This window comes from Cololabis saira, chromosome 22 (assembly GCF_033807715.1).
Source record: "Cololabis saira isolate AMF1-May2022 chromosome 22, fColSai1.1, whole genome shotgun sequence".
Lineage (NCBI taxonomy): Eukaryota > Metazoa > Chordata > Actinopteri > Beloniformes > Belonidae > Cololabis > Cololabis saira.
Genome location: NC_084608.1, coordinates 9,917,994 through 9,931,444, shown reverse-complemented (window position 1 = coordinate 9,931,444; position 13,451 = coordinate 9,917,994). Strand labels below are relative to the sequence as shown.

The following is a 13,451-nucleotide window of genomic DNA, read 5'->3' as shown; positions in this document are numbered from 1 at the left end:
ATTTGCATCATTTTGACCGTAAAAATCCATAAAAACTTCACTTTACCTGCCTTTAACATTTCAGCCAGAGCTCTGAGACGTAGAGTGGTTCATTTATTCATTTATTAACCTCAGCTTTTATTGCCTGAGGTTAAGTTTGATTAGCAAAATGTAATCCTTCAGTCGGACGGCGCCGTCCATCAGCTGGCTGCGCGTACGCACCCTCATGCGGTCTGCCGACGTCCTCTGAGTGTAGGTCAAACGCTTTACTCAAGTTCAACGCGGCTATAAGGAGCGACACGCTGCCGGACTGCAGTCGCAGCCACTTTAATGGGAGACATGACAGAAAATCGGACACAGTGAATTAAATCAATGGCACTGGGTCGACCAAATATGTCTTTTACTTCTTCAGAAATCCTTAAGCTATCATGCTCATGTAATTTATGATCTATCTGTTATTATTTTCCCAATGAAAACATTTCATCTCGTCGAGCTGAACGCAGCCATTTGAAATCATCCACTCGAGTGGCTGGGGATCAAAACTGCTTGCTCCATCGCCTCCCGGCACACAACCGGAGACTCAAACAAACAAACACACACATATACGCATATACATCCAACCCACGCAGAATGAAACCATCTATAAGCTGAGTCACATGGTCCCACTGGTTGCATCCCAGCCCTGCAGGACCAGTCTGCTCTTTTATTCTTCTTGGACTGCCGCAGACGTCCCCAAGTCTGCGTTTTTCAAGCCTTTTCTTTTACTTTTCACCAACATTTAGGGTTTTATTTTGGAGAAACTAAGAAGGTAAAGTCTTTCTATGAATATTTATTAGAAAGATTACACACAAGTTGTTTTGGTTTATTACTTATTAGTCACTGAGGAGCATGAGGCTCCTTTTTAAGAAATGAGACTCTCTAGCGCCACCCTTCGCCACGACGGCCGTTGGGGGTACTGCAGCCAACAGCGAAGCCGGCACAGGAGAACGGGGAGAACGTGCATGCAGCGTCATGTGACGTCACATCCGCAGGACAGCGCGGGAAATTCGGGACCGAATTGCAGCACATTTTGCAGCACACAGCCTGTTCAAGGCAACGGAGAGATACACTAGAGGAATCATTCTTTTTGGTTTAGAACGCTTCATCTGACATTATTACTAGAAAACTTAAAACATATACGAATTTTTTTCATAAATCCTGCCTCAATCCTGCCTCAAGCTCCTTTAAAGGCTTGGCAGATTAAAAAATGAGGTGCACTGTTGCCTCACTCTGGCCTCTGTGTGCGATGTCTACAATCGTGCATATTAGGTTTCTCTGTGTCCCAGTGATGGACTGGAGGCCTGTCCAGAAAGGACCCCTCCTCTCGCCTGATGAAAGTTGGTATAAGCTCCCCGTGACCCCCAGCAGTATGAAGTGGGTGTAGAAAATTAATACATGCTTGAGATTAAACTTGTTGAGAGGAATATGCGCGGCGTATTGGCCCCACCACACTTATTAGAGCCCTGGAAAATGATTACAGTCATTACTTCCTGTCCACAACCACATGCTTTACACTTTAAAGTGATGAGGCTGTGTCTAAAACTTTGTCAACAATTTGCATATTATATGCATACATAGTGTAGACGGCTATAATTACGGGGACATCGCAGAAATAAAGGTTATGTACTAACTACATCAAATAATCGAGATGCACATTCTTTACGTCAGTGCAATTTACGATTCTTTGAGTGTGTATTTGAAATCTTCGGCTGGGTGACTCATTATGTGCACATCCTAGGATAATGACATTTTTTTTCCCTTTTTATTTGATAAGGACATATCTTTCTGGACGCATAAAATTGGTATTCATGCAGGTAAACAGAGGCCAGATTGAGATGGAAGCAGGGTGCCATTCAGCGTCATGTTTTATGGATTTAGACGGGTTCTTGTCTCTACAGTAGGTATTGATAGGTGATAGCTGTCTGCTTGTGTCGGAAAGAGGCAGTAAAGAGCCAGCAGACATCAGCTCTCTGACAGCACATTATGCCCAATGCATTTTTAAAGAGTGACAGCACCTCATTGAAACTTAAAAGCCACCTGTTATTGTGTTTCTGCTACTTTTTCACTTTTATTTTTTTTGTTTTGATCCATTAGCAGCACAACTCAGATGGGTCTACAATTTCTTTTGTTAGTTTTTATTTGTACTCTAGCATGTCTCTATCTTTATCATGCTGAAAGGGTTCTCCTGGTGAGAGGGGTCCTTCCGGTCCAGGTGGTCCAGTCGGCCTTTCTGGTAGACCTGGTCCTCAAGGTCCCCCGGGGCCCGCTGGAGAGAAAGGTGCACCTGTGAGTATTTTTTTTCTATCCTAATCTTTTTTTTATAACCATGCATTTGTCCACTCTTAGAGAATTGTAAAAACAAATGCCTCCTTTTCTTGTAGGGTGAAAAAGGACCTCAAGGTCCGGCTGGTCGGGATGGAGTGCAGGGCCCCGTCGGCCTGCCCGGGCCTGCTGGACCTCAGGGCCCTCCTGGGGAGGACGGTGACAAGGTTCGTCAGCCAGATTCACTTGAAACCCTGTCATGCTGTGCTCTATCTGATACAACTACTTTTCCATCGATGTCCATCACTTTGCATCCTCACGTTTACATGCAGGGCATAAGTGACAAAAACGAGCATCCGCCTTTCCCCAACAAAAACACAAAGCAGAACACCTGTAGCAGAAATGAAACACGGTTTTCACCTGCTGTTATCAATCACCTCAAGAATACTATCAGTTTCAGAAGGACATCTTCACACCTGTACGTCCATACAGAGCTGTGATGCCTGTTTGTCTGAAACTAAATGGCTTTCTGTTGACACGTAGAGAAGAAGGAAAGCTGATCTGAGAGCGTGACTGTGTGTTCCTCTCTTTTGCAGGGAGAGGTTGGAGAGCATGGCCAGAAAGGAAGTAAGGGTGACAAGGGAGAGCAGGTGGGTACTTACACACACATCCTATATTACTTATGGATTATTCTCAATAGCTTCCTATTTTTACAACAGAAATGTCCAAATATAACCCATCATGTCAACTATACGCTGTGTTTAACTTAACTTGTGTTACATTGTTCAGGGTCCTCCTGGACCAGCTGGTCTCCAAGGTCCCATCGGTGCCCCGGGTCCAGCCGTAAGTACAACTGTCCAAAACGCAAAGAACTCTGAGCTTCAGTAACATCTCAAACTTGGAGGCAGATATGGGAGCTAAAACGGCCAACTTTGTTTTAAAACCACAAAGTTTCTTCAATACTTTTCTGGGTCACTAAGAATTACAGACATTTAGATTATATATCCAAAGTCAGGTGAGTGGAGGGCCATCAAATAGTCTTTTGGAAACATATTAAAACATTAAAACAAATATATATATATATACCATGGTATAATTATGGTCAGGGAAGCTTTATTGGAGGGTTACAACTAATATGTGCAGAGGTGTCTTCAGTATTCACATTCATTACTCAGGTAGAAGTATAGATACTAGAGTTTAAAAATACTCCTGTAGAAGTTAAAGTATCAACTCAAGTTTTTTACTCAAGTAAAAGTATAAAAGTACTGGTTTCAAAACTACTTAAAGTATAAAAGTAAAAGTAATGTAAGGGGGAAAAAAGCCATTAAGGACAAAAGCCATTGAAAATGAATGCATCTTAGTATAATGCAAATATATTAAAGAAGCATATATGTGTACTATTGAGCATTAACATGTGTTTCAGAGAGCAGGAGATATGATGACTAGTTGCCTATAAGTATTGTAATGGTGCAAAAAGTCGAACTTCAGAGGCATGTTATCATTTATCCTAACCTTTATTGGAATGTACATCCAAGTTTAGTTGCAGGAATCTGAGGGAACGGATGTAAGAACAAAACTGGACAAGAACATCTGAAACAACCACAACCAAATTCACTCTATCCGGATGGAGCAATTTAACTGGATAGTTTTTTTTTTAAAGGCCGAAATGAAATAGAGTAACGAGGCTGTTTTTCAAAATATAAGGAGTAAAAAGTACAGATAATTGAGTGAAAATGGAGTAAAAGTAAAAAGTCGTCTGAAAAATAATTACTCCAGTGAAGTATAGATAACCAAAATTTCTACTTAAGTAAGGTAACGAAGTATTTGTACTTTGTTACTTGACACCTCTGAATATGTGTATTTTGATTCCCAGGGAGCCGATGGAGAGCCTGGTCCCAGAGGTCAGCAGGGTATGTTTGGACAGAAGGGAGATGAAGGTTCCAGAGGTTTCCCTGGACCACCTGGCCCAATCGGTCTGCAGGTTTGTAACATAAACAGCTGTAATCCTGATGTCAAATTACAGTTTGTCTTTAATTTTCATTTGCTAATTATATGGTTGATCAACGAGTAAACAATGAACTGTTCCTGTTCAGTTTCCCAATTAATACATACTGTATTCTCACTGATGCAACACTGCATGAGTCCCAAGAGGAGCAGAGCAGAAGCTGAGTCCAAAAGACAACTATTTACATGACGCATGCAGCAGACAAGACACGTTCTGCCCTCAGGGTCCTTAATGCTTTTTTATTTTTACACCCTTTAATTCAACTATCTGCAGGAAAACTACTGTAAATGAGACAGCAGGATTACATGACAGTTATCTTATTTTCCTGTCTAGAAACAACTTGTCCAGTTTAGCATATTCCTCACCAGATGGTGTGCACTTTTCTAGGTAACGTACGCCGGAGTCACTGACGAGCCTCAGGCCGGCCCTAATGAACGTTACACTATTGCAACTATACATGTCTATACTATACATCCATCCAGCTGCTTTCGAGACTCTAGTCTTCCACTTCACTTTGAATGCGTTTCCTGTTAAGAGATACCATTTCTGCCATCGCTTTTGCCATCATATTAAGCAAGGCAAGGCAAAGCAAATTTATTTATATAGCACAATTCAACACAAGGTAATTCAAAGTGCTTTACATTGACATTATTATATATATATTAGAGGAAGAAACCCATTTTTAACATGCAACGACTCTTAAAAGTTGCTCCCAGCTTTTTCTGGGGAGATATGGATAGCAGGTGAGTCCAATTCTTTAGATGGGGAACAACCTGAAAGGGCCAGTAGAGTCCAGCACATCACTTCTTATTAAATATACTATATATACAGTACAGTACTTTTATGGTTCATGGTCTGTCTTGTTGCCGTGTTAATGCTGATCCCACTGAACTGTTCAATAATCACCACATCATGCAATAATATCCTTTTGGGAGGGGAGTTAAGTATTTAACATGCCCCTAGCGAATGGCATTCAAAAAACATGTAGAGTGCAAGGGAAATATAATTAACCTAACAGATAAAAGAAGAAGTTAAAGCCGTTTATGCCGTTTCTGACACAAATAGCAGTATCTAACGAAGACTTGATAGAGAATGCAAATGAATCAGCTGGCTGTCTCGGCTCGGTTCAGCCGAACCCCGACTTTCATCTTCCGCCACGCTGCTGTGGAAATAAAGGTGGACACAAATTCATGCTTACACAGCTGCCTATGCAGCTTTAATTGGATGTGCAGAGCATGGCACGGTGACCGGTCTTAGAAGTGCAATGATTACACCTCTCACCTCTACTCGGGCAACATCCATCTTTCATTAGCACCTGTGCCGTCTGTGCAGCGCTACGGCCACGCGATCAATGCTACATGTCTGTTTGTGATATGGCACCATAAATTTGATCCACCTGAAGTCACGAGGATGCAAATTAGGGTAATTTACAAAAAAGTGCATATAAAACAAACTGCACATCTTTTTTTTTATTTGTAATTATCTTTACGTTTATTAATAATCAACTTCTTAAGCCCCGTACTTTAGAGGTTTTACCACAGAGACGAGGGTCATTGTCTTGATGAAATTATGCAGGCTTTTGATCACCATTTCAAGGTGCTGTTCTGTCTCAGCAGGGTTGTGTTCAATGGACTTTTAATTGGGAGTAATTCAGTTCCCATCACAATTTCCATTAATTGCATGGACTGACCTGCTCCAATAGTCTCCTCCTCATCAAGCACATTTACTCGGGTGCATAATTAGTACCACTGCTAATGATGTTAAGATTAGAGGAGACCTTTACACAGATGATATTTCCCAGCATGGAAGGAGCCGACACACAGCTGGTGATGATACTTTAAGAAAAAGGAGCACACACACAATTACAGAAAGGGCAATGCACATAAACAAAGTTGTTGTTGTTTTTTAGGCTTCTTCTTTTTTTAATCTGGTGTTAGCATGTGTAGGGGAATGAATCCTTTGATGGCCTTTTCTTGCAAGGCTCCACCTGATGACACAGCGCCTCCAGCTCGAGAGCAGACACCCAGAAAACAAGCCACGATAATATAATCACGCCAATTACCGGGAGAAATGTCAGGGATCAAACACGCATGAGGTCTTGACCGCGCTGCTCATTTAACATGCATGAGTGAGCTGGATTAAAGCCTGCACCTGAGACCGAAGATGTTCAAGTCACTGACTGCGAAAACGGAGGCAAACAATAGATGAGGATTTTTTTCTGGCACGCTTGCAGAGACGGGGACGGAATTGCAAAAAGAAAATCATTACACCCACATCTCTGCCTTTGCGAGGAGGCTTGAAATCTCCAATGTTGCTCTCGGACGTTAAATGTGGGGATATCGGATATAGTTCTTGTCCAAAACGTCTGCACACATCAGTCTTTTTTTTTTTTTTTCATTAAGCAGATTTATTCTTCGCCTTGTTCTGAATATTCCTCTTGAATATTTTATCAAACAAATAATACCCCAGTAGTTAAAACATGGATTTTAATTAATTTACACTGATTTACTTATGCATGCTCTCGCTCACAAATACATGCAATATTTAGAGTATTACAGCAATGAATTCAAGCAATCAAATCAAATCTCAGCTTGGATCTCGAGCAGCAAGTCATGAATACGCTTAACTGCACAAATTTCAGCCATTAGAAGAACTGTTTCTTAATAATGCAACAGCACCTTGTTTTAACAAGATTACTGTCTCTTTGCATGTTACATTGTTGCTTTGATTTGTCCTCAGGGGCTGCCTGGACCTCCAGGGGAGAAGGGGGAGAACGGTGATGTCGGGCCCATGGTAAGAGCCAGACCGGTGGTTAGTAGGTCCTCCTGCAGCCGTCTAAAAGCCTACTGTCATGTAACACTACGTCTCCCCTGCAGGGTCCTCCCGGTCCCCCTGGCCCCAGAGGTCCTCAGGGTCCCAGTGGAGCTGATGTACGTATGGCAAATGAAACTAAATCCTTTTTTTCAGACATGCACAGCTTTCCATTAATCTGGTTTCAACTGAACGTGTCCGGATCATGTCTGACAGCATCTCTGACTGAACGGCTGCACTTACTTTAACAGACACACTTGCACAAGAACAGTGTATTCATTTAACTCCCGACAGGTTTTACACATTCATCTGTCAGGTTATGTCTTAAAACTTTTAAATGCTTCTGCTTCTTAAGCTTTCTTACTCCTATGGTAATCAGTATCAGGACTTATTTCTCTACTCCTTGTTTATGTTTATTTTTGTTTTCACATATAAAAAACATTTGTAACACAATATAAAAGTAGAAAGAAATGTGAAGGAGAAAGCCTAAAAACCCTCCAGGGGCTTGAGAAGTGGCTTTCTCCATTTACATACATCCAGAGCATTGGAAAGCAGATACAATTTATAACAATGAGGGGGGGAAAAAACAGTATAACTAGATACAGAAACATTAAAGAAAAATGATAAGATTGGGTACACATGGCTAGATTCTCTACTCCTTAGTGTCTAAGTCAAACGAATGTGGGAAAACTGTGTTAAAGCATTTACGCTGCACCTTTCAACCTTAGTAAGAATGAAGTATGGCACGCCGTGGATCTGTCACTTTTACAAACGAGTTGGAATGAAACCATGGGAAGAGTTTACGCAAAAGTGACCGCTGGCAAACTGCTCACCATAACCAGCTGAGGCCATTTACTGTTATGTATTTATGTCTGAACATACATGAAATGCATTTTTAACATTTGTGAAACTCTATTCACTATTTCCTCAGTAGCTTTACTTCATCTATGTTATATCGTGTGGCTCATATCTTCCTTTATGTCCTCCTGCAGGGTCCACAAGGTCCTCCAGGTGGTGTGGGCCCCCTGGGATCTGTGGGGGAGAAGGTAAGAGTGGCGATGCGGCTCCGCAGGGTGTCCTGTCTGCCCAGGGTGGCGTGTGTCATCGCCTCAGGCTCTTTATTTCACCTTTTTTTTCCACTGAATTGTAGCTTTTAAACAAATATTGTCTTTTTAAAGTGGTTGAAGGTTGATTAATAGTTCCTTTATGCAGATTGAAGCACTATTGAGTCCATATTCTGTGCCATAGTGGTTAAAATGACCTTTAGGTGTCAAACATGAAGAGCTTCAAGCATCTAAAACGCACTTTTAACGCCTCAGTAATCAACTGCAGTTCTCGGCCCATTCAAGTTAATGAGAAATGGATTCATTCGATTAAAAATAACATAAAACAAATCTCCTCCTTATCATTTACTTGAATGTGTATCAGCTTGAAGGTTTATTTGTACAGACACTGACATTTATCTAACCGCAGGGTGAGCAAGGTGAGGCTGGAAACCCGGGACCATCTGGAGAGCCTGGAACCGGCGTAAGTAGGCTCTTTTAATATGTGTAGCCGTTAGGGCTCGGCGATATATCGAGATATTAATATAGATATATTTTCAAACGTGATATGGTACGAAACAATATCGTTTATATCGAATTTTTATTATTTTTTTTTTTTTTAATGATTTTGATATAGCTTATTTTGTGACATATTGACTTGAATGTTTTATTTGAGATTTGCACAAATGTTTTATTTGCACAACTGTCAACCTCAGTGGAAAAGTCTGCCTGTTACTGTGTATATTGTATTAATTGCACAGTGTATTTTAATTTAATTGTTATGTAGGAAAGTTGTTTTATTTTATTCAAGAAGCATTTTTATTCTATATATGCAGGCAGTTTATTTTTATTTAATTTGTTTTATACATTTTGATATTGTGCAGACCTCTGTTAATAAAGGAACCTGTGTGACATTTGGCACAAGGCTTTGTATTAAAACTGACTGTTTTTTTTAAGGGTTTGCCTCAGAAAAAAATGAAGCTAACAGAGATGCTATGCTATAATGCTTTGGGGGAAACCCCAATTATGGCACAGAAAAAATATCGATACATATCGAGTATCGCCATTCAGCTAGAAAATACAGAGATATGACTTTTGGTCAATATCGCCCAGCCCTAGTAGCTGTATCGTCCTACGACTATTGTATCCCATCTTTTATTACTATCCCTGTCGTGTGAATGCCAGTGATTTTTATCGTCCTTCTTAGCTCAGCATGAGCATCGATTTGTCCAGTCCCATTTGAAAATATATTAGACCAGCCCAGCTCGGCGTACTCATTAAAAATGTACACAACGCTGGGTTTAGCTGACTTTGTGCTCTCTACTGCAGGATAAAAGGTCCCATAAGCAGCATGTACAGTATCAGACAGACATGTACGGCAGTGTATGAACTGAAACATGACTGCACAGCTACGGGGCGTGTGTTTAGCAAAATACAGTCTAATGAGAACAGGAAATATTATTTTCTTCTTCCAGAGTGGCACTGTGTGTTCATCAGAGTAAAAGTAATTACTCCTCACATTTAGGCTGGTAGATCATCTCAGCACGGCTCCTCCGCTTCGCACCACATGTCCACATGGCCTGCCAAATTGAGTCTCTTCCCAGACTCTTAAAACACAATTACCAGGAGGATAAGCCCATGCTTTTGTCCCAAAGAACAATGTTTGCATCAGGCAGTTTGATATCAAAAAAACACCAGAGACCCATTTAGCTGAGTACAGCTTCATCTCTGATTTATCCTTTTTTTGTCACAATACTTTGTTTTCAGGGCTTTACAGAGTTTTTCTATGTGCCGCATCTATATTTTCCCTCTTTTTTTGTGGATTTTTCTTGCATGATGTTCATTTATTGTATGCATTTGGTAGACAGTGTTTTTGCGAGACAGGAATTTATGACAAATTAATCACTTATCTTTTACTAAACACCTATAATTGGCATCTGTTAGTACCTGTATGCTTCATCATTAAGTGTTATGGAGATATAAGTGCATATTGAAAAGTTGCCCTATTTCCTGTGGGGATAACAGGGAAGTATGATTACAAGAGCTCGTAATGTCTCCTCCGCGTCGCCCGTTTATGTGCTGGAGTCACTGACATTTCCAAAGTAAGTGTGCAGCTCAAGTCCCAGTCGTAGGTGCCGCTGTTTCTTTTTAATATCCTCCCAGTGATATCACAAGTGGCCGTAATGACCAGCCCAAATCAAATGTGAAACCCCGAGTCCCTTAACGGGTCACATTTTGGCACAGACACACAATGCTCGTCCACCTCGTACATGCATATGTTCATTTACTGCAACACACAAAATAAAAAGCACGGGACGAATAAAAGAGACAAGAAAAGCTGAGTGCCACAAATGTGATGTGGGAGTTGGGGACTCAGATCTTAAACAGATTTGTAAACAGATCTGCTATCGAGACATAAAAGATGCGTCCAGCATGTTTATTTTCAAGAGGGAGTTAAGTTGTTTTATTTTTACAAAATGGAGCATATTGCAGCTTTGAGATGGGGTTAGCTTCATAGAGCACCATCATATCCTCCACTTCATGAACGAATTTCGTTTATTTTATATCATTTCATCTGAGCACTGGTGCTCAGCCTGCACACTGAGACTGAATGTCGGTCTCCATCCTTCCAGGTGGTGTAGACAATTAAAAAATACCTCATGTGCCTCTTGTGATACGGATGTAATGAACCTTTCCAGGGTCCTAAAGGTGAGAGAGGAGAGAAAGGAGAAGCTGGCCCCCCTGGATCTGCTGGACCAGCTGGTCCCAAAGGACCCCCTGGAGATGACGGTCCAAAGGGCAACCCTGTAAGTCTGACAAATGTTCTTTAAAAGAGGCTTTTTCTTGCACAGTCACTTGCTGAAATGTCTCACATAGCCTTAAGGCTGGCAATTTGATCCAAGCACCGATTTTAGAGCCTTTTTATTGAGGGGGATTATATTTTATGCCTGCATGGTAATGAGATGCAGTGAGGCTTTTTCTCATGGACTTGCAACATCATCATTAAGTCTGTCAAATTACCTTCACAATTTGTAACCTGGTACACGGGGGCTAAATCACTGTCTAAATGACTAACCACGTCATTAATACCTGTATCCAGAGAAATTACGTCTCACTAGCAGAGCCTCACATTTCCTTCTCCCTCTGATGCATCTCATTTCTCTCTCTTAAAGGGTCCTGTCGGATTCCCAGGTGACCCTGGTCCCCCTGGAGAGCCCGGTGTTGCTGTAAGTACGGGATCAAACATATGAACTTGTGTGCAGGAGATCCATACATCAAAAAATGTTAATGACTCTGGTTTTCATTGTCAGACTCACATTTTTACAACCCCTTTTTTGCAGGGTACTGATGGAGAATCAGGAGAGAAGGGAGAGGATGGTGAATCAGGTCAACCAGTAAGTTATGACACTTACATTTAGTATATTCATATATATGTATATACATATATTACACTTATTATCATGTGGATTTATATTGTGCCCTCTAAATACTTCCTTAGGGGGCATTTTAGAAACACGTAATGTGAGCAATGCATCATGGGTTAGTCCTTCACTAACGTACCTCCTGTGAGGAGATAATTGCTGCATGTTGAGCGAGCAGGTCATTTATATACAAAGCAGCATTTTATTTTGTGATATTTACCACATATTTTTGTGCGGAGTGGAAATAGATTAGAGGAAAGCCGAGTACCGATACGCTGCTTTAGTGCAACAAATTGTTATTTTTTTTACATTTTGCAGAACCTCAGTCGTCAATAATCTAGTCATGGTAGTACGTTATTGCTGTGTGCAGGAAGGAATCTCTGCAGTGTAAAGAAGCTGTGTAGTGCTGTCCATTTTTTCTGAAGCATCCTTCTTTAATGAGCTCTAGAGGTTCTCCACAACAGAGCCAATCTCCTCAGTCAGTTTGTTCAGACTCGTAACGTAGTAAGGCCTCACTACTTGAGAGGAAAACAAATGTATCCTTCAGTTATTTGCATTCATATCTAAATGATCCGTCTTCCTAACAGGAAGCAGAAAAAAGCTTAAGTATCATGAATTTTAACCAAAACAAATGATAGAGAGCCATGACTGCTTAAGATAGACTTGACAATAATTGAATCATGCAGCGCTGCGAGCCCCGTCGTCGGGCAGGAGATCAGAGAGGAGATATCAACGAAGCATGCAGTACTGTTTTTACTGTTTAAGATGGAAATGCACTCACAACACGCCACGTGTGTCGCCTCTCTGCCTGTTTCCAGGGTCCTCCAGGTCCGTCCGGAGAAGCTGGCCCGCCCGGCCCACCTGGAAAGAGAGTAAGTCTTTCATTAAGGCTAATTCCAGCGGAGCATGTTCTCGTTCACGCAGCTGATCCGCCTCCGGCGATTCTCCGAGCCTCGCCAGTCCGATGGGTCCATTTGATTACTTGGAGACCGAATTGTTCTGATGTGTGAAATGTCGGTTTAGTGATGACTTAGTTCCGCTTTCTGAAACAGATGAGGTTATTGTGCATCTGCGGGCGTTGTTTGGCCGAGGGCCCGCTCTGCTTCGCCTCGCCTCACAGAAGCTTCCTCTCAACAACTCAATTTTGGCAGAGAACCTGGAGCGATTCATTTATCATTAAAAGCAGAGTGGAAGAAACATCATGGGAGATTAAGGGGGGTCAAGGCAGCACGTTGTCTGCCAAACAAAGCCATCTCAACGACTTTAAAAAGAAATGAATGCCAGGATGCAACAATCACAAACCCATCTTTTTTTTTTCATAATAAGAAATTGAAAAATCCTGTCGAAAAGAAGGAAAAGGAGTCACAGGTTTGATTTTCTGCCCTTGTTGCAGGCGTATAGTACGTCTGACATGTTATTGATCCGAGGCTGTGTGACTGACGGCAGCAACAAAACAAAAACATAACACTGATGTGGTAAACTTTGAAAGCACTTATTAGAGAAAAAGGACCCTTAAAAAAGAAACCAACACAATAAAAGCTTTAATGCTTGAATATGTCGAGATTGATGTGATTATCTTGTCACGTCTTTTATCCATTTGCTCGACAAGGACAGAGCCCCACAGAGTGGTTTTCAGCATAAACATGTCAAACTAAAACTGAGACGGGAATGATTTACTGTATTTTAATGAACGCACATAATGACCAAACCCAAACAACGCACATTCACCATCTCCTCTGCAGTTTCCAAGGCTGTGCCTTCGTTCTCTGGTGTAAGGAAGGCAAAGAAAAATATGTCTTAGCACATTAAAAATGAATGGGCCTGTCATTCTCACTCCATCCACCAAACTAATGTCCTTTCTATACGTTATGAGGCGGGAATGTTTGCATG

The 13,451-nt window shown here is 41.3% G+C and overlaps 1 protein-coding gene across 9 annotated transcripts in view; it reads left to right on the top strand.

The window, feature by feature from the left end:
* The window catches only part of col11a1a (collagen, type XI, alpha 1a), a 93,709-nt gene that overhangs the window by 62,111 nt on the left and 18,147 nt on the right, over positions 1–13,451 (top strand). For all 9 annotated transcript variants that reach the window (XM_061713884.1, XM_061713883.1, XM_061713882.1 and 6 more), the window contains 13 exons: positions 2,197–2,304; positions 2,400–2,507; positions 2,877–2,930; positions 3,070–3,123; positions 4,154–4,261; positions 7,025–7,078; positions 7,162–7,215; positions 8,089–8,142; positions 8,570–8,623; positions 10,839–10,946; positions 11,313–11,366; positions 11,481–11,534; positions 12,380–12,433. In XM_061713884.1, the coding sequence (XP_061569868.1) occupies positions 2,197–2,304; positions 2,400–2,507; positions 2,877–2,930; positions 3,070–3,123; positions 4,154–4,261; positions 7,025–7,078; positions 7,162–7,215; positions 8,089–8,142; positions 8,570–8,623; positions 10,839–10,946; positions 11,313–11,366; positions 11,481–11,534; positions 12,380–12,433 (918 nt within the window). The remainder of the gene's footprint in view (positions 1–2,196; positions 2,305–2,399; positions 2,508–2,876; positions 2,931–3,069; positions 3,124–4,153; positions 4,262–7,024; positions 7,079–7,161; positions 7,216–8,088; positions 8,143–8,569; positions 8,624–10,838; positions 10,947–11,312; positions 11,367–11,480; positions 11,535–12,379; positions 12,434–13,451) is intronic.